Source organism: Anticarsia gemmatalis, chromosome 13, assembly GCF_050436995.1.
Source record: "Anticarsia gemmatalis isolate Benzon Research Colony breed Stoneville strain chromosome 13, ilAntGemm2 primary, whole genome shotgun sequence".
In the NCBI taxonomy this organism is placed as follows: domain Eukaryota; kingdom Metazoa; phylum Arthropoda; class Insecta; order Lepidoptera; family Erebidae; genus Anticarsia; species Anticarsia gemmatalis.
The window spans coordinates 3,346,226-3,368,901 of NC_134757.1; the positions used below are offsets into that span (position 1 = coordinate 3,346,226).

The following is a 22,676-nucleotide window of genomic DNA, read 5'->3' on the forward strand; positions in this document are numbered from 1 at the left end:
TGCTACTTGTTACTATAGCGGCAACAAAAATACACCATTTGTGAAAATTTCAAACCTCCAACTATCACGGTACATGACGGACTGACAGACAGAAAAGTCTCAGTAATATGGTTCCGTTTTTACTCTTAGGGTACTGAACCCTAAAAAATGAATAATCAGCAAGTACCATGGGAAAAATCTACTTAAATATTAACTGTTAAACCTGGCTAGTTATAAAGTAATCATTATGGTAATTTAAACACGTAGCCATTATCACTTCGTGCGTTTATTAATAATTATGAACAGAGCAATTTGCGGCTCAATACTTTAAGTCTCCGCAGATGATTTCATGAACCGTTAATGTGATAATTGGTGGTATTAAACAATCGTGTAGAATGGTTCATACAAGCTTATACGCGCGGGTCTCTACGCGTGCAAATATAAGATTAAAGTACTATTTTATTCGATAAGGAATTAACTTTTAAAATCTAGCCTAGGCAAATCAAGTCCAGACTCTATGTGATCCTGGCCTTCAATTTTTTTTTATTTAGCCTGTTTCTGTGTCCCACTGGTGAGCGTTTCTTTCTTGAATTTTCAGTCCCATCCAACTCCAACTATCTTCAAAAATCGGCCCAGTGGTTAGCCTTATGTTCGTAACAGACAGACATTTACAGCTGTATAAAATTGGTCAAAGTTTTTGATTTATGACTAAATCAATTCGCCTCTTAAGAATTTTAAAATTCCGCAGCTGATTTCAAAAATTGGTATTGTAAAAACAATGTCGTGTATTTCAAATTTCTAAATTTTATTTATGAAAAAGGATGAGCACCGCAATAGAAATGAATGAATAATTTCCCTGTCACAGGGGACATTACAAACGTTAAAACAGGAGACACAAACTGACAACATTTTCTTGTATTCTTTGTTATTCTAGGCACTTATAATGCTTGAAAAATATGTATTTGTTTATTGTATTCTGCGGTTAGATTGTAATATTGCTTTTTTGTTAAATACCAAATGGGCAAATACGATGTGTTTAAACAGTTGGCATTTAAATGTATTGCGTATTTATTCATTATTCATTCGGTTTTAATCAATAGGCAATAAATTACAAACGGATATCTAAGTATAGGTACTTAGTAATGGATTTGTGGATGAGCAACTTTGTATAAACGTTATATGATTAAACGGCTATAAAACTTATTAATTGATATAATGTTCTGCAACTTCTTAAGCAAAAACTATCAGTTTAAGACTTGTTATTTTATCGATTTAATTCATTCTTCTATATTGAAGTTGTAGGATATCCACTTGTCCAATTTACAAATGCAATCAAGAAAATCCTTGGACTACGACCTACAATTAAAAAAATCACTTGCGATGTTCTCCTAAAACATCAATCTGCAAGTAAGTAGAGCCTTCACCTTCTTACATATTCGACCTTTGGCTTTAGTTAATAACAGAGTAAGTGCAAAAGATCACATATATTGCGCAATGAAAGATGAGGCGGTGTGGCTTTAGTATAGTGCGGTTAAATGTCTCGGCCACTCACTTTATGCAACCACTTATAACAGTATGGTACAACATGGAGGCTATTTGACCCGTTTTTACTAGTAGAAGTCCATGGGAATGTTTATTCACGGATCCATTTCATTCTAAGAAAACTTGCTTAGTACTCGTAGTTGTCTTGTAGTAGGTACCCTACTTTAAAAGAGGGAAAGATCTGGATGGGAATAAAATAGAATAAGAAATACTGACGTAATCAAGAGAAGGCCCCGGAGTAGGAGAAAAGCTGTGAATAATACTGTTTTTTTTTTTTAATCTGTGCCAGTCTGGATAAAACAGTAAAATGTAATTTTATCGTTAGCACTAATGTAGCTTATAATAATGTAGCCTAAATAAATTAAGTAGAGACATTATGTGAATAAGAAACAATGCTATAAAACATCTAAAGAAAAGATACAAGATCTAGTATACAAAAGCCGCGCAAGTACCTCCTAAGTATGTAGTTTTATGTTTGTACTTGAGATATACACATCCAACCAGTTTCTTAAGAAGCATAATGTAACACCATCATAAAAATGCTCTATGAAAATAGCAGGTAATAAACAAACGCGAGTGGAACATTTTTTTGCATGAGTATGAATAAATCATATTGTCACCCACAACGGATGAATAAGTATGGGATCATTTATAAAATTGAAATGACCTAGGTGGGCGGATAGCGTTTCCAATATACGACTGTCATTACCACGGACATGTTAATTAACTATCAGCTACGTAGTATCGTGTGTAATTGAGATAATCGCACGTAACCGTAACTCAGCGGTCCGTAAACAATCGGTGAGGTAAGCAACCTTTGTAACGCACTGGAAAATGACTGATGACCGCTTTGGGGTGATCATACACTCGGTAGATAGTGAATCCATGGCATCAGTAATACTTTAGCCGATATCTACCGATAGTTTTACCACACCACGCGATTGATCACCAATCGATCAAGATAGATTAATCAACAAGTGTAACCTGAGCCTGATTTTCAAAGGCACACTAACAAAATATACCAGTATTTTACATGGAGCAACTGCCCATCGGACCTCTACAACCCTGGGTAATAACACGATATCCTCCGGTAAGACTGGTTGTCAGACTTTCAAACTTCTGACTACGGTTAACAACTGTCAAAGATCTTTGAAAATGACAGCCGGGTCCCACAATTTAACGTTCCTTTCAAAACACGGAGGAACTCGACATGTATAAGAATAACCTCGGCAAGCGTAGTTTAATCTCAGAGATCGATCTAAGTAGTAAGTACTCGTTCAAAAACCTTAAAGCAGTTTTATAAATTTCATACGTTGGAGACGTACACGATCCAGCCACCAACGTAACTTATGTAAGTTGTCAGTGCAGCAGCTGTGCACTGTAGTGCCGAATGAATTATTACATACTTACGTTTGCAAATAGTCCCAAACTCCGTCTGCCAAGTTATACGAGTTGATTCGCAACTAAACAGCGTGTTACCTTTGCGGTGGAAACTGACTTACTAACTGACGTATAAACGCGTATCATAAACAATTGGGTCAAAACTTTGACGGTAGTTGTCTTATGAGTTATCCATCTAGGTACTTATAATAGGCTTAATATATGTATTTTATGTTATAACGAAAGGGGTGAAAGCCTTACTTTTTATTAATAATATTATAAGCATATAGAAGCTTCATATAAAAGCACATACAGAATATCACTCTTGTTGTACCCGAAAGAGTTAGCAGAGGTCTATGAAATGTTCCCACTTTTCGCTAGTGTAAGTCCCATGTAATAGGGAGGAGCGGGTAGTCTATTTTGGGAGTCGAACCTGAGACATTATGATCAACAGTATCCGACTGTTAATACATTACCGTCCGCACCAAGAAATACATAATAAACAATTTTCAGTTCATACTCATAATAAATTGTACCAATGACAACACGAGAGACTTTTAACAATTTTAATTGTTCGGAAACAAAAACACAATACAAGACACTGATTCGCAAGGTTGTGCGAATTTAAAAGTAATTGTCCCATTAAGTTATTATAACGTTATCATAAACGGTATTACAATGTGCAAGTTATTCTCAGACATTCGGTATTCGGTATAAATAGACCGCAGAACGTTTGCGGTCAACTCAAGATGGACGCAAAGTAGAGTTGTGGTTCTTTTGATAGTGAAGACCTAAATACGTTTGATGACTTTTATGTAGTAACGGAAAATGACGATTAATCGAGTAAACGGTCTCGGCCATATCGAGTTCCTGTTAGAAAAAGATGAAGTTTTTGCAATAAGAATATTGTATTATACACGGCCCCGCCTCATGCAATTCAGCTAGGTTTTGTTCTGGATTTGTTTTGACTCTGGATCTTCAATTATCTTCGTGCTTAATTTCATCTGAATTGGTTGAGCAGTTTAATATTGAGCATAATAGATATACAGGCAAACTTTAACATTTTTAATATTAGTACTCGTATGTCTAAACAATATGTTTCACGTTAAATCCAATAAGATTTATCCCTGATTCTCAGTTGCATATTGGAATGCGACAATAAATACGCACCATATGCTAAAAAGAGATGCGAAATAGACAGTACGTCAAAGTCATTTTAAGTATTCATCCCATCAGAATTCGTGTGAAGATTCGCGACTTCATAAACGCACCCTAAGGGAGTCGATTTAGAGGCACTCTTTAAATTATAGCTCTTCTTACTACACCCGAGCATCGCGTGATATGCCAATGAAAATGTGATTGGTATTTTAAAGATAGGTGATTTTATTAGATTTCTCAGCTATTGCCAATTACTACTATGAAAGATCTGAGTTGACGTGAATAATAAATAAAAGAAATTGATTTCTTAGCGAAAAAAACTGTCTCCTAAATTCTAAAATATACGAAGTCTCAGTTGTTAACTTACGACTTCTAAGAAAATCCTGAATGCCTTATAATATCAAATTAGGACTCACTGGAATCACAAAATCAAAAGTTATCAATGTATCATAACTTTATAATAATATTGAAGCCTATCCTGCAGGAAGAGATTATGAGGCCTAGAGGTCGATTTCCGTCTTGTGCTAGTTACTCCAACGAATTTCCTATTTCTATCTGAATGTTATCTCTAAACGGATCCTCTACCATTACTTCACTCTATGATGTAGACCAACCAAGATACACCAATACAAACAGCGAGAATTCACCATATTTTGATTCAATTCTCTCATTCCCTAATATAGCATTCATTAAGCAACATCTTTGGCGTTAAAACAAGCCTTTTGAACATAGACTGAGTAGATCATAGACGCGTTGTATACCAAGTTTATGAACATAAGTCTATTGAGAGCTTTAATCGCCCGACGGCATGGCCTTTGTGTTACTATAACGCTATGCGAACTTAATACCTTAGTCGGCTGTTAATTGATAGGATGATCTATTCCTAGCCAAGAGATTACGAGGAGAACAGCGATACACAAACGTGAGGATATACTCTACTCTATCGATTATAACCAAGACGTTGGCCTGTGCTGTAAGCAGTCATTATCTTGGAAAGTCTAGTAATAATTTTGTCTATGTACGTACGTTTGAGGTTTTGGAATTCTATGAAATAAAACGTTACGTTAGCTCGATGCTGTACTATTATCGACTACTGACAACCGGTTTGTCATCAAAAAATTCTGTACGCGTTGGGAAAAACATTAAAAAAATTGTTTTTTGGATCTTCAGCTGTCTTCATGCAACATTTTATGAAAGTTGGTTCAGAGGTTTAGCTGTAAATTTTAGCATTCACAAAAAGACAGATTTTCAATTTATGATATCAAAATAAATATAGATTATTTCTATTAATAAAGACAGCCAGTGTAGACTTTCATAAAACATCATTGCTCCATATTTCTGACTAGTTATCGACATATTGAATAATTCCAGTTAATGGTTCTACACAGGGCTAGAAATCTGCTGAATTCACAGTACATTATGTTCACGTAAAACCCAATACCTGCCAAATGTTCTCTATACAGTGTAACAGACATGCCCGCTAGTGAAATACGAAAGCTGATAATGGAATTTTCAAAGATAAAATGCACATACATACATAATATCACACCTTAGTCCCCATAGGGGCAGGCAGAGACCAAAGAATGCTACTTGGTATGTTTCTTACAAATTTCCGTTGTCCCACTCACATGCATACATCTCCTCATACAGCATCGCCGGTTGTGAAAACTACGTACATAAAATGCATGTAATCAAATAAATATATACGCAGATCGCATCGGCGATACCTTGAAAAAGTATTAAGTGTGTAATACTCGCAATCGGTGATGCTGTATGACAAGATGTATGGCTGAGAATGAGGCAAGGGAAGTTTGTAACGATTGTACCAAGTGGCGTTCTTTAGTCTCCTATCCGTTTGGCCTACCCGTGAAAAAGGCATGATATTATGTGTGTATGATATGAATGAATGCACGTACGTATGTGTGTATGTCTGTTTGTATGTAAGTATGAATGTAAAATACACATAATGTTGATCACAATTGTACAACAATAAATCCAGCTTTGCATAGCTCAACTGTAGGACTTATGCAGTACTTAACCACGTTTGTTTATAGCGAACAACCCTCTCGGCGAACAAAAGATGTGTATGCATTGCACCTACATACCTGTGTGTTTCAGTTCTTGTCCCATTGCAAGCGAGGTTTTAAACTGCATAGTTTAGTATTAAAATTAAAGTTTCAAAATCATTGTACTGTCTTTTTGAAACGTAAGCGACGTATATATATTTATAATTTTGCGGGGATTTTACCAGTTCGCAACTTTATAATAAACTTTATTATTTCGTGCCGGAACTTGTATACTTGACAAAAAAAGACACGCGTATTTTTGCAAAGTTGTTCCTGTAATTCACGTATAAACGTAAACAACTTAGAGTAAGCGACTTATATGACAAATGCGCTTATATCCGCCCCGCCTTTCCCCGCGCTATCAATGGCACAACAGCCTTACACAAAGAAATGACAAACACATTGTTATATTCATGCATATTTACATACAGTTAAGTTAACCGTTCGATAATTTAACATTGTGCAATTATGTTGCGATGAACAAATTATTTAATTATTCTTTTGTTACGCGTGATCTCACATTGGATTGACATTGTTTCTGCTTACTGTCTTGGGAATTTTTAATAGGCATCTGTGAATGCCTTTTGAATTTTTGTTTTTAGGAATACAGTAAATTATTACAACAGTACCGCGATTCTTTACTACTATCGACTACCGACAACCGGCTAGCTGTCGATTTATTTTGTATGAAAATCTGATCAGCGCCTCTGACGGGTGTCGTAGGAAACATTTTGGCAGTACATTCTAAATGTCAAATTTCGATAGCTAGCCGGTTGTCGGTAGTCGATAGTGGTAAAGAATCGAGATACAGTACCTCGATTCTGAACATTCGATACTAGCGTCACGCTATCGAATACCATACATTGCTATCGAGCTACTCGTTAGAAAACTGGCAGCAATCCGGCAGAGAATCGCGACCTATCGAGTATCGAAAACTTGACATTTAAAGTGAGAAAACGATTCGTTCTGAAAATTTCTTCTTTTAATAAAATTTTATTGGTTATAATTGTGTAAAAACTAATTTGAAATATATTATATAGTGGATAAAAAATAATCAAGAAAGGTATTATTCTCATAAATAATAATTATAGTCTACTTTAAACGGTATTAGTAAAAATAAATCAATAATATAAATATTATAATTAATGTTGTTCAACGAAACATTATCAACACAAAAAAGAATTAGCGTCTTTTTTTTCTACTTTGAAGCAGGCAAAGGAGACAATACCTTTTCAGCCTCGTTGGCCTTCCTAAAATTATCTAATATAGAATATTTAAATAATTTATTAAAATTAAAAATGGAAAGAACATTTTATTTCGAAATTCGAATTTCGAATTGCCCCTAAGTGCGCTCCAGCAAAAAAAATAATTTATTTTATTTTATTTTATTTTAATGTTTGGTGGAAAATGGCGCCATTGAAGAACATAGTTGTTGCGAAAATCCGCTAGGGGCGCTGATCAATTTTTCATACAAAATTTTTCGATAGCTACTCGGTAGTCGATACTCGATAGTTCTACAGAATCGCGGTACAGTACTGCGATTATCTACTACTATCGACTACCGACAACCGGCTAGCTATCGAATTATTTTGTATGAAGGTCTGATCAACGCCTCTAGCGGGCGACATAGAATCTTTCAATAAAAAATAGTAAAGCTATATTCTTACTGTTTTGCACAAAATACCTTATAAAGCGTAGTACGACTTAAAACACTAGTAAAATAACTTAATACTTTTACTGAAGGTGCATAAAGTGTATCCACATTTAATTTACACCGTTTATTATTATCGTACGCTGTCAAAATCCTGCAAATGTCAAAAAAACACGAGTCCTTTGTCTGGTTAAAACCTCGAACCACAGATGCATTAACAAATATAAACTTATAGTAAAAATACTTTTCTATGAAATTGGTATCTAAAACGCACAACATGATTGTCCCATCAGTACAAGCATAGAACTTCAACGAATATTATTTTAGAATATGACATGATAGTGCAATAACTTGTCACCTGTCCTTTCAACTGGTTTCAGTGCGACGCGACGTTTACTAGTTAATACGCTTTGAGAGATGTCTGCAAATTAGTGTTACCACTTTGGATTCTCTACGTTTCAACGCAATACTGTAAATTACGCGGGCTAGTTTAATGATGGTATTAAACGTGTCTGTTTATAGCTTGTAGCAATGTAAGGTTGTATAAGGGCAATTATGTGAAGAAAGCTAAGGATGATTATGTCACTTTGTGTTTGAATTTGCGTTCCGTCGGTTTTACAGTTGCTAATTATTGAACGGTAGGCGCTCAAGTTAGTGTTCATGGTCACTAATATTAGTTAGAATGTTATATTAGCAATCGAGCCATATTTAGACTTCACGCCTCTCCATAATTTTTCTAAAAACTGTAAAAGAGTAAACATCAACATAAGAAACAACTCATCTCACTGATGTTGTATAAACTACTTAATAGATTATACTCAGCTTTTGCACAACTTGCAAAACTAAGTTCTCTTAAAAAATAACAACAAAAGCTAATCTACACTTGCATCAATATTAATACAAAAACCTATAAACATATTCTGGAATGGACTATTAAATTTTACCTCCCGACTAGCTCTAAAATTTCATGTAATATCTGTACATACAGCTATTTTGTTAGTCTGTGCTTGCATTAAGCCCGCCATTTACGATCTGTCTGTAGCACGTAGGTAATCGTAGAAAAATCACTTTGGATCCGATGCTAGAAATATTTTCACTTCGCCAGTGATAGAGTATTTTCTTCATTGCTCTACTGATGGGTAGGAAGGGTACAAATGGGAGGTAGAGACGTTTTTTCTAAGAGGACTCTTTAACAAATTGGGAACGTTGACGATTGATGTTGCCGGCGCAACTGGTGTTTTACGAGTCTCACATATTTAAGCGTTTTTGTCTATGTTGTGTTCTATTTATTGCGAATGAAACGTTAGATGTAGTTCCTAAATTTAGTGGTTTCATCTTAAAGCTTGCTAAAGGAATCGCGAACATCTTATTATATCACACTCTACAACAATGTTCTTTTCAAAATTGTACATATCGATAATCTTGTAGTAGTAGCACTCATAAGTGTACACAACGATATCGGGTCATCTGAATCGTCTTATGCACTACCTTCATTTAATGTTTTATTTAAATGCTGTGTTTGTATTTACTGAAGCAGACAATTTTCAATCGACAATAAAAGCTAAGCCGGCTGAGCCAAAAAGCTTAAAACAGAACAAAGGTAGTTGGCATCGCAGCGAATCGCGAGTTTTCTTGCGTTGCTGTTGAAAACTATTTTCATCACAAACGAACACACTTCCACAAAGCAGACATTTATACTTCAGGCAACGGTAAACCTAGACACTGAGTATTCATTTAAATATCTATAGGTATTCAATTTACCTTTGTGTCCGTCAAATTATCAATGGACCAGGGTTCTGGTAATTGGATTCAGCTCTCCTTTGACCACAGTAAGTTAGTTATACTCGTACTGTACACTGAGATAGTACGTCATGTCCGGTAGTTAAGCAGCTCGTCTTAGGAGATAAGCGCTTCTTGCTACTTCATTTCCGTTCTGCCCCTAATCAGTGAGGACTGGAAATTAGGGTGGTTCACAACTTTAAGTGTTTTGCATGCAAGTACTTTGACCCTTAAGCTTTTCATTATCTTAGATATCGCGGATAAACTGGTGCAATATCTGAAGTTTGGCTTGGTTAGTCTGTTAAGTGGACTGTCTCTCTGTGTACTTTGGAAGTCGATAGCAACTAAGCAGAAGAAAAGTGCCTTAAATTCTGTATTTCGACGTGAAATTTAGGACATAATGTAACTATGATTTAGAAAGTATTAAGTAAATGAGATAAAATAGATTTCCCTCGGGTGATTCCCGGAATATTGTCAGTAAACAGAGGTGTCTCGTTCCACATTGTCAATGCATTCATTGTAACGCGGCGCTCTGTTTATGACCTATGAATTATAATGCATTTCTCTGACTAACAAAACGCAATATTCTCTGCGCTGAATATCACGACTTTCACATAAAAATAGACAGCTGCTGCTTCAAATACTGTTTTGTTTTTGAATTACGTTTTAGCTGAATTCGTATATTATTTCGTTCACAGGAATACGGTTTGTAAAAGAGATTTTATGCTCTACGGAACTACTAACTGCATCTGTATTACATCGAAATCAAATATTGCTTTTTGCTTCCACTCTAAAAGCTTGTCTGCAACCAATAAAGTTCAGTCGCTTTTTGCGAATACCCGAGAAAATACTTTGTATTTCGAGTGACAAAAATAACTTACATTATCTAAATATAGGGTATAATATTCTGCTGAAATTTATCCCATTTCATTTCCGTATTACACCCCGTACACACTCCCATAAAAAAACGGTATGTAGGTGGTTATAATGAATACGTTGTTTACACGAGAGAGAAGGAAGTATATTCAGTTATTAGTAGAAGCAAAAATATTATATTCATTGGCTATTGCGGTAAATTGTCGTCATATCAGCAGATATTACTCAGCGTGATTGATCGTATTGTCTACGGTATCGGATATTACGTACACATATCAACGTCACAACTAACTTCTGATTCATACTCGTATAACGACAACAGCATGTTGTAATAAATGTGCGAAAATACCTAAATAACTGTTAACATATGATACAGATCGTTTTATACGATACCAATAACAAAATCTGTTCATAAGCTCGCGTATACGAAAGTAAAAGTACCAGAGCAGATGTTTAGGGCATCGTCCACGGCTCATAAACCGCTATAAACGTAAGGCGCGGTCCACACTGGCGGATATTGCGTCTCGTATTGTTCTCTAAGGTGATTAATCAGACTGTCTCTGTTTTGTTTGTGTCTAACTACGTCACGGTTCGGTTACAGAGGTGAAACTTGCGATTAGTGTGTTCACACACGGTTTGCAAATGTGAAGTGTATCTTGTCTTAAGTGGCTACAGAATTTATTGCGTACGCTTTTCGTAATGTTATTTATTATTTGGTTCTATTGATATATCTTTTACATGACAGACATTTTCATTATTCAGTTATTTTTAGATATGGATTGAATCCGGAATAAATTACTTTTTAATATAGACGTGTTTTATATTCAAATGAATACGCCGAAATCAATTTATAGTGTATGAAACAGCGTATAAAAATGTATATTTTTTGTGGATTAACTGTAACCTCAAATGTTTTTTTAGTATCACGCCTTCCTATTTTGCATAAGCATTTTACAAAAATAGCATTTCATTTATACATTTTACAGTTAATCTATCTACATAGTGTATTCTACTGTAAGCAATCTATTCACCGTATATAACTACAAAGTGTATTACAGTAGCAAGATTCTGTACAGTCTCTTAAATCGAGTCCCGAGAGTTTGACATTTAAATGTAAGTACTTAAATATTGTTCCCATGGTTCCCGTAAGAGGCGCTGATAAGATGTTCATACGTTCATACAAAATAATTCCATAACCAGCCGGTTGTCGGTAGTCGATAGTGGTAGAGAATATCGGTACAGTTCAATCAATTTCCTACGGATATTTTATTTACCTCACCGCAGTTCCCAACGTGCGGTGCATTACCGACTGTGAGGTTACCGTGGACTACCACCAGAACCAATGCACCAAATATAATCCTTGTTATTATGACGACTTTCGCAAACAATTCTACTCGAAACTTCAGCGAATTATAACACGACTATATAAATAAAATTGTAATTATTGGGTAGTCTATATTATATGCTGATTAATCTGTTTTGTATTTTACTTTGGATTGCTTGACGTTTTGGCGCAGGTCGCACTCGCCGCGCAAACTGTGTGACCTGTGCCGCAATGTCAAGCAGTTCGACGTTAAATTCATTTTTTTATATCTATTTGAACACTAATTAAAAATTTGTGACATGATAAAAAGTCCGTCAAATACATTAAAAAAAACTTTAGACGTTTTTTTTGTTTCAAATAATTATAGGATGACTTAGTAGATCACATTAAAGTTCGTAATATCGTAAATACTCGGAATAAATTGCACTTATGCCCGGTTCTTAACGCATATTTAGCAGTAGTTTATTTAGTACTAGCTGACCCGCGCAACTTCGCTTGCGTCACATAAGAGAGAATGGGTAAAAATGTTCCCCGTCTTTGTAACATTTTTTACTGGTACTCTGCTCCTATTGGTCGTAGCGTGATGATATATAGCCTATAGCCTTCCTCGATAAATGGGCTATCTAACACTGAAATAATTTTTCAAATCGGTCCAGTAGTTCCTGAGATTAGCGCGTTCAAACAAACAAACAAACAAACAAACAAACAAACTCTTCAGCTTTATTAGTATAGAAGATAGAAGATAGATGAGCTTAAACGCTATTGAATAGATAAACTACCGCTAAATGTACCTCAGAACCGGGGGTTAGTTGTGATACGTCCCGTGATTTTCCAGCTTAGTGATAGTACCAATAGTATGTAAAATACGTTATAAATACACTACACTAGCATTAAAAATTATTAAACATGTAATCATCCCTATTCTCAGTTCGTCACAAAATAATTCATGTAATCATTTGCTGAAAGTATTGTATGATAAATTGCTTTCAAGGAAAGGGTAACCTAACTCAGGCTTTAAATGACGGAGGTCTGACCTCGGTTTGTTAATAATGTTTTATTGCTCTACTTTTGTGCTTATCTTTAATGCTTATTGTCGAATAACTACTTTCTTTTTCTTTTATAAAACTATTTTTTGATAATTGTATTTTTCCGCAAGCGTTTCTTAAGAACGAAAAGAAATTTGTTATTATTCATTCCTCGAATTTATAAGAAACAGTTTTATAAATCTGTTTGAGGTTACAATTACGCAGGAATGATTTTTTTTTAGTAGGCTTAGACAAGCCACCTAGATAGACTTTAAAATAAATGATTAAATAATTCAACGGAAAGACTGTTCATGACCATAGTTATAATTGCACATTTTAATACCTATGCCTTAAAATTACGACATTTAATACGTATTTATTTAATAAAGAAATTTCAACAAAATGCATTTAAGCTAGAATTGAAGTTCCAAGCGACCATTGTCTCCTATGACAAGAATGTTCTAATTAAGCGGGTGCTTTGAACTTATCAGTTGAGTGGACACTGTTCTTTGTTATCTCCTCTATGTAAATGTGACAGTGCATTCTCACAACCACTTTCTAATCAATTTATAAAACAATGCTTTAATTGCCAACAAACAATTACAAAATCTATTCGTTCATTTCCATACGTTGTGTTATTCGTTTCAAAATTCATAAATGAACAATGATTTTGAATTTAACAATTAATTGTAAAAACAATAGCTTTCACAGTAATTGTTTGTAATAATCAATTCCATTTTTTACCTCTCACTACATTTTGTGTATGAATATTTGTCACCAAACGTTACTAATGAATATTTATTTGTAAATATTTCAGTTCCATAGTTCTGTCGTTGTTTAAATTACACTATTGTAGTTTTAATAAAATAAAGCACTTGTATAACCTCAGGACAACAAAGCCGTAGCTTGTAAGCTGTTTAAGAAGATTAATAAAATTTCAAATACACTCAAAAGAAAGCAACACGATTACTTATAAAAGATTACTTGAGGGTGAAACATCGCTTTAAGACTTCTCGAGACGTAATGTAATTGAGCGGTACCTTACGCAGCAACAAAATTATAATATTTAATCTATTTACATTTGATATCACTTTATTCATAATAACAGACGTTGTTTCTCTCATATTTTCCTCGCGTACCTTCGCGTACAGGAAAATTCATACACTGTTCCTTTTTGATTCCGGACCAAGGAGCAATTGAAATTGTTCATTTTTCACTTTTGTTCTCCTATTTTCCTGCTTCTGCAACTGATTGTACGTTTAATGTTAAAAAATCGTCTACCGCATTTACTTTTATTGTGATATAGTGCGTCAGTACATTGCCGTTAACAAATTTTTAGTGGCATCGAAGCGTGCTTTATTGTGATCGTACGATGACATAAATCAATGGCGCTGATCCGGAGGCATATTTCACGAGTGCCATAGCCAGCGAGTCCAAGGTTAACGCACTAGGCTTTTTTATATTGATCAAAAATCTTTAGTTTTGAACCCTTACAAATAAAATAAATAAGTATCAAGATAATATATTCTCAAATAATCGCTCTACCAAATGCAAAATGTTCAATGAATGAACTCAACCACAAATGTAAAGTCTAAATTGTGAATAGATTCAAATCGCACGTAGTGAGATCGTTTATTTGAACAAACCGCCAGTAATGTCCATTGAATCGTCCATTTCCTTCTGTGCCCTGAGACATACCCCTTTTTAATGGATCTCTACATTATTGGAAAATATATGTGGCCATTTGTTACTTAAGTTCCTAATGGACGGAATTAATAACCAATGTTCTAGACCCATTTAAGATAATGTATTATTAATATTACTGTCTAGGCTTGCTGCGCAGAAAATGCTATCGAAATTTCGTTTGGAATTTAATTAGTACATACCGTATCCCTTAAAAGTTATTATAAAATCGGATCAAATATTAAACCCTCTAAACAGATTCCAGCCCAGTCAGGTTAGATAAAGTTTTCCATATATTAGCGTCAACTTTAATAACTTATTCCGAAAGTACTATCTATGTTAATTCGGGTGACTCCAGTGTGAGGAGCGTGGTATTCAGATTGTACCGACCCCTCGGGAAAGGGACAATATTACGGGATGAAAAGCCTTTTTGTGCTAATCCAGGACATAAACCACCGAAAGACATGGAAATCCATTCGGCGATTACGTCATTATGGAACTGAATTGATACAACAAACCATACCAAATTTATACTTTTAATACTTTCTAAACGATTCTGTATCAAGTATCTCTCCCTCATTATTTAACTCCAAGTGGTTCTAAAATATCAATGGCAACTTCAAAATGAATATTTTGTTTCACAAATTGTAACTCGGTTGCGTGATTCCCTGCTGGTGTTTTGGTACCTTCATTTTACTTATCTTTGCGCATAAATATAACATTGTATGGTTTAAGTCATTATATTGCTATATACCTACTATTGTTTTGAATCTTTTAGAATTATAACAAAGAAGTAAAATTGCTGTTGCGTACTGCGAACCATGAGCGATAAGCCAAAACATGTAGGCAATCTCTTTGGCTTATTGAAACACATTATACGTGTATTTACTATGAGATTGCGTGCATGTGTTACACGTCACAATAGTGAGGTTTTCTCTGTGCACGCTCGTTCGCGCTGCAATTTTGTAAATCGACGACCTTATGTTTTTCACGTACCGTTGGCACAGATAAAAGGAGCGGCTGCTCAACCGTACTCCGCTTATGCAAAGTGTAGAAATCTCGTTTTTTGTACTTTAGCCACAGTGCAACTCTCATTGAGGCTATGAAGCTATCCAAAGAAAGGTACACAGAAATCCCGAGGGTTACTCAGGACCTTTTAGTTAATTAAAATATTTGTTCCGCATAACAAAAGTTAGATTTAATTTGCGTAGCTTGAGATTTATTACGTCTCTCTGAAAGGGCCAGATTAGTTTATTTCAGATAAAATGTTACTCTGTTTCGCAACAATTCAGGTATCTTTTTAATTGTCCGCCTAACTTATTTAGATTTTATTCAGCTGTACTTGGGATGAATTTAAAACGTGTGCCGCTAATGGGCGTGCAAATAACAAAGGTAATTTTATATACAAACAAACAGCTTCATGTAATTAATGAATAGTAGGCAGCCGCGCGCGTGTTTATTTGCTAAAAACATTTCACGTTATTTACATTTTGAATCGGTTTACTAAAATCACTTTTATATTTTGTACGTGTGTTGTTTTGGAAGTAAATCAAATACAAATGTTAGCGTGTACAATGTGTAGGTTGCCTATTATCTTGAAGAAATAGCATGTACCTTCGATTCGATAATGGAAATGGGCGATTCAATGTTCTCTATAATGGTCTGACTATAATGGTCTTGCTAGACTCTAGACGATTGGCTTCAGACTTCGTAATTGGCCTCCACTACTGCAATAATACGATTTCAAACACTAAAATATGTATTATCATACGAGAATTTATTAGAAGATATACGACCACCAAATGTAGTATTCGATTCTATTAGTACATAAAGTTTTAATGATAAGTTAGGTAATGAATTCCTATCATGGGTTAGTCATAATAAGGGGCTTTGAGAGCAGCATTTAAATACATCTTATACAGGCGAATAAAATAGCCCCCACATACATTCCATTCCTTACTTCCTGGCCTTTATCCTGCGAATAGAAAGATCCATTCATCGCCCCATCCTCTATACGGGCTTGGAAATTAATACTTTTTGACTGTAATGAGTTTATATGTAATTTGATAGTTAAATGTACATAGATTTAAAATTATACAGTTTCATTCTAAACTTAATTAAGTTTGTTTTGATTTTAATTTTGTTCTGTATATTTAACGATAGTAAACCGATTTAGTGAACTATCAAATAGGCACTTACTGTATTGTTGATCACCAAATTGGTATTGTTGAAATTGACTTGATTAGTTTATATACTCTTTATAGGCTTATGGTATTCGATGCATATTATTTTCTCACGACGTAATAATGTAATAAGCGTTTATATTAAAAGCTATCATCAAATTGTAAAGACATTGGGAATATTGGGATAATGGCTTGTGTTGGATAAATCAATTACTTCGTAAGCAAACAAGCGGAAGTTTGCAGTTTCTAAATACATACTTCTGACTTATCAGGTTCGAAATTTTCTTATAGCAATAATTTTGAAGATAATAAATTGTGCTTTGGATATTACAAAGCCCACATTGAAATATTTGATTTCTTTTTTTTACACAAGTTAATACAACAGAAAAAATTGTGTACAATATTAGACGTGACAGTTAGTCAGTTGTTTTTGGATAATGTGTAATGATAGCAATGTTATTTTGTTTTCAGCCAGTGGGAATATACCGTGGGAAGTACGAATGGGCTAACGAGAACAGTCCAGTAGGGGGTGACTGCTCGCTGTGGGTGCGAGCTGCCACTCTACAGCTCGACGATGGACAGTGGCAGTGCCAAGTGACTGCCAGCAACTATGATGTGCAGGTAAGCGGTTATCTATATCAGTCAAAGGTGACTGACTAACATACCCCTGGTTTCTGAGGTACATTTAGCGGTAGTGTATCTATTCAATAGCGTTAAAACTCATATAGAAAAGGCGCTATTGAATAGATAAACTACCGCTAAATTCACTCAGAAACCGGGCATTAGTGATCTATCAACACACAGCTCAAACCATTGGACGGATCGGGCTGAAATTTGGCATGCAGGTGGATGTTATAACGTAGATATCCGGAAACTGATCCGGAAACGGACAGCGGACAGAAAGGACTTTGACTAATTCTTCCCCCAAGAGGATAAAATAGAAAATGTTTCTATGAAAATTCTATCCTAAGTCTCAAACTACGCGGACGAAGTCGCGGACAAAAACTAGTTAGGTACTTATGTAATTAGATTGAGATGACGCTCACAGCCAGTTGCTCTCACCGGTAGTAAACGATCAGTGGTTCAAGCAGTGCGGACAGTCCGTAAATGGGTGGTCGCTTAGATGTAGTTGAGCGTCTCCTTGCTTCGGAAGACATATTAAGGTCTTAGTTGTTGTTTAATATAGTAACAGTCCTTTAGCCATGTCAAACACCTTCGAGCGAAATTATAGCAACTTAAAGTTAACTGCTTTTAAAACTTCAACATGAGATTGACCACTAATTATACGAAAAGATAGTATTTTTTGGTAACAGGAAAACCACACAACGCCCACACGTCAGACCTGGTAAATTAGTGTCAATCACAAAAATATTGATTTCGATCGCGTTTCCAATCTTTTTACCTTAGAATTAATGCTTAGTCACCTACTTTATTTAAGGATAAGGTAGTTTTCTATTAGTAATATGATGGCTAACTATACTACCATAGTTCCGGCGATTACGTCCAAGTCTTAACGTTGGATTTTCACTATGATAAGAAAATAATTGTATGATTGAATAAGTAAGACAAATATTTGTGTGATGAGCATAAGTATCTGTTCTGAGTCTGTTTGTTAACTTATCTTATTATTATAAGTATGTATTTAGAAGTTTATCAGTTATCTGGTTACCATAGTAAAGGCTCTGCTTAGTTTTGGTTACCATAGTAAAAGCTCTGCTTGGTTTGAAATCAAATGATCGTGTGTGAGTTGTCCAATGATTTTTATTTATTTATTCATCATTTTAACCGCTTCGTCGAATTACACATCGTTCAATTCAACAGCTGCCAATTTATAGATATTTCGCAGAACATTCGATTTTATTGTAACGAACTAGCACCAATTACAATAATTAAAAGTACCTACGAAACTTATAGTGGTATAAATATTAATTAATTTAAATGTAGGTCATTAATTAAAATTACAATCGAGAGATGTTTTGTGAGGTTAATTTGTTTCATATAGTTCTCAGTTAATATTGCAATACGAGTATTATGTGGTTATATCAAATGTAAAGCTTCAATTTCTGTAACTGAAATAAATAATACTAAAAAGTACTTCAATTATATTCGTTTCAGCTGATTGAAAATTTTAGAGTGGTATTGTAAATTACTGCAATACATTTTTATTTGTGACTTGTATGATTCATTTGGTCCCACACTACAAAATACTTTTGTGGTGCGGCAATTTTATCAAACATACAAATAATAAACACAAAATACATCCAGACCGGAAACTACTATTCTTTGATTGCACAAACATCTGTCCTATGTGGGAGTCGAATCCACGTCCTACGCATTGCCACTTTCACCACCCTAACCACTGCGATACGGAGGTCGTAAATATGTATACCTACTTAATGTTTCAGGATGCCCTATCAAGTCCACCCGCGGCGTTAGCAGTACGAGTACCACCACAATCGCCCAGGATACTGTTCAACGGATCCCACGTGATGCCTGGACAAAACATCACTGTACCCGCCGGTAATAGAGCTACTGTGGTTTGCGAGGCCAGATATGGAAACCCACCAGCTTACATTGAATGGTACTTAGGTAAGTTACATGAATTGAACATCTACAACTTTGACACGAAACTGACTTTACTTTTTTTAACCCGTAACTATCTCACTGCTGGGCAAGGTTGAGTATCCAATTGGAGGTACCGCGTCCTGACCACTTTATGGTGACTGTTCAAGGAACACCGTCAGGTCTTTAGTCGGGTCGTCAGTCGGTATGCCCAAATTTAAAGCCGGAACGCCTAGCCGGCGGGAGAGCCCGACAGACCCTCGCTTCCTCCCTGGAGCGGGACATGCAGAAATGCATTTTCCTAAGGGTTAGGCTTTGAATCTGCTAGCCAAGTGCGAGTTAGAAACTTCGCATGCCCTCAAGAAATGTCTTAAACAACTTATAGTCGGGGGCAAAAATAAATTAAAAACTATAAATTAATTTAGTCTTAATTCAATCTAGACCTTTTATCTCAGTGTTTCTAAGATTTCAATAGTAACAAGGTTAGTCTAGATTCTGCCTAATATAGTAGGAGGTTGTCAATTATCGTTAGCTAAAAATATAGTACAGAAACAACCAGACCGTTGCTAGTCTACTACAATAGAATTGTAATTTAATTAATCAGGTAAAGTAAATAATTAATGCAATTTCTACTAGTACTGATTTTACGAAATATGAGCACATAAATATAATAGTAATATGTTCGAGTATTATTAAATTTATAAGGTACTGTTAATTTATTATTTGAACTACCCCCGGTTGCTGAGGTACATTTAGCGGTGGTTTATCTATTCAACAGCGTTTAAACTCATATAAAAATGCCATTGAATAAATAAACTACTGCTTAGTTAATTTACTCAGAAATCGGGTACTAATCGTCTATTTTAAGCCTTAAAGCACTTACTTATCATGCTATTTACTTAGCCATTAAATAGAGGCTTTAAAATCTAATAGATCTTTCCGGTGTTTAAACCTATTGCAACTATTCTAGCTTTAGATAATCGAAACGTGGCGCAAAGATGGACTGAAGGTTACGATAATATCATTCATATCCTGTCGTTTTAAGTAATATTTATTTGAGCTGTGTGTCTACCAAATGCTTAAGAGTAGAGGATAATAACAATAATATTTTCCTGACGATTTTGGAAGGAGGAAAAGATTGTTAGAAAAGCTTGCATGTCAGAGCCATCTTTGTACAATAGTGGACTCAAACTCCTTTACGAGACGAGTGTTCTCATCTCCGGGTTAAATAGGTTAAACTTAATTTTGTAAACCATTAAATTTGATAAAAATAGAACGAACAAATCGACATCAAAGGGTTCAAATTATAACTTTGGGGTGTGCTTCAAACGATGAATTTACAAGTTGTCCCATTATATTCGTCAGGTTCAACGTAAACATAACTAGATATCAGGATAATTACGAGGGTACGATTACAAATTTAGCCCTACGTGTATCCGCGACCGACGTGTGGTCCGGTGTAATTTCCAAACCCGAACTGATTTCACAAATGAGTTATTATTAAATTTGACAAATCAAGCCGGGGTTTGAAAATTTCGTGTGTCGGCTTCCGTTATTATCTGATTGACGTGCCTGATTGTGACTGTTTGGGATAAAATATGTTGATACTTGAAATGTTTTGAATATTTTTTTACCTCCTTGTTTAATATTAGTTTGTTTTAAGGCATTCTTTTAAACCTTATCCTAAATTTTGACAAATAATTCTTATCGCTTCAATCCTTTTTAAAGACTACGAAATCCTAACTTTAGAAATTGTATTAATTTTACGACATCTAGTTTCCATTAGTTCTAAAATGTAGATAGAGAGAGCTCTTTAGAAAACTCTGCCAAAAAACTTAGCGTTCTATATTTAATCAACAAAGTGGCAAGTTGAAACCCATTCAGTATTTTGCTGCCAAGAGAACTAATTTTCGTCAAACTTTTAAATGTCTTTTCCTCATTGCGGGAGGACACTGGCCAGGAGTGAAACATTAATAGGTTATATATATTTCGTTTCGAGCGCCTTTTTTAGTCTGGGCGTTCAATGTACACGATTCGTCGTCATTTCCACCGGGTTCCACTTTCTAATTTTTATTAGAATATTTCTCAATAGTAGTGGAGTTGGTAACGTGTACGGTAAATGGCAATAAACTCGTCCCTTCATGGGATTTACAGTGTAAATGACGAAAAGTTACTCTGTTTTATATAAAGCAGAAGAAGATTCTGTTTATTATGCTTTGTTTCATACACCTCTAAACCTTCGGGTATAACACGCGTGATATAATGTTTCTAAGTCTGTATTTATTGTACTTCAATCTTTACAGAGAAGGAACGCCTGACTGCATGGAGCCAGACGAACGCATCCGAAGTGGAACGTCCAAGAGTATGGGCCGCGCGATCAGTGTTAGAACTAGGAGCCACCAGGTCTGCTCATGGACGACAGCTGGCTTGCCGCGCTCACCATCCATCCTACCCATCTCCTTACTACAGGGACTCTTACACCATGCTTGATGTCACATGTAAGTAAACACAGTTAATTGTAGTTATAATCATTTGTAAAAATGCTAGGTTTTAGCAATATCCTCAAGGCACGTATCACAACACCGCTGTAACTCTTGTTTTGGTGTTTCGACATACGTGTACGTCAATTTTCATGATCGATCGGTCGAGTGCATCTGCCAATTAGTAAGTCTTAGATTTGATGACTTTTCAAAGTGTTATTGAGTTCAAATAATTTCGTACTACTGACGGTTAGGTAGAGTTAAGTAACGTTTCCAGTATGACAAATGACTTACGACTAGACAGAAGTACTAGAAGGTGCATAATATGGTGAAACAAGGGTGAATTTCATATATATCTTCTTATACCAGCGAGATGATATAAAAAGGTAATTTTCTACCGAATGGATAACTAAATGTAGCATTTTACCTGCTATCTAAAACGAAATACAAAGGTTTTGTATTTCTAGGTCGAGCGTATCTCGCTAGCAGCTTGAAGTTAGGTAATGTGTTCGGTAAACGGTAAATAGCGTGATGTGGGTATTTTAAATATACTACTCTAGCTAGTTCCGCAAAATAAAAGGCAAGAAGAATGGTTTCAAAGAGCTTTACAAACCCAATCAGTACTTTACGATGTTTCAAAGAAACAAAGTACCAAAAACAGTAAGGTTTTTTCTTGTGATCTAAATATTTTATTTCTTATCTCATGGATATTATTTGTATAAACTACAAGCTAACTACAAAAGAAACTATCAATGAAAGAGCTGACTTTCTCTTACCACTATTGATAATATAATTTGTGTAATACTTATAATCGGCGCCCCTAGCGTAAGTAGCAAAGACTATTTGCCCTATTTGGTCATCAAAAATATTTAAATGTTAAACTCTTGCTATACGATGGTTTCGTCTGAAATTCGAGCTTTAGTTAAACCTTAAAGCAGTTACAGACAGGCTTTAGTATTTAAAATTAGTATTAATTTATGGACAGCAA

General features: G+C 35.1%; 1 protein-coding gene across 2 annotated transcripts in view; it reads left to right on the forward strand.

Moving 5' to 3' along the window:
- Nucleotides 1-22,676, forward strand: part of LOC142977829 (kin of IRRE-like protein 3) — a 108,700-nt gene that overhangs the window by 76,816 nt on the left and 9,208 nt on the right. For both annotated transcript variants that reach the window (XM_076121924.1, XM_076121925.1), the window contains exons 3-5: nt 17,118-17,267; nt 19,052-19,235; nt 21,512-21,706. In XM_076121924.1, the coding sequence (XP_075978039.1) occupies nt 17,118-17,267; nt 19,052-19,235; nt 21,512-21,706 (529 nt within the window). The remainder of the gene's footprint in view (nt 1-17,117; nt 17,268-19,051; nt 19,236-21,511; nt 21,707-22,676) is intronic.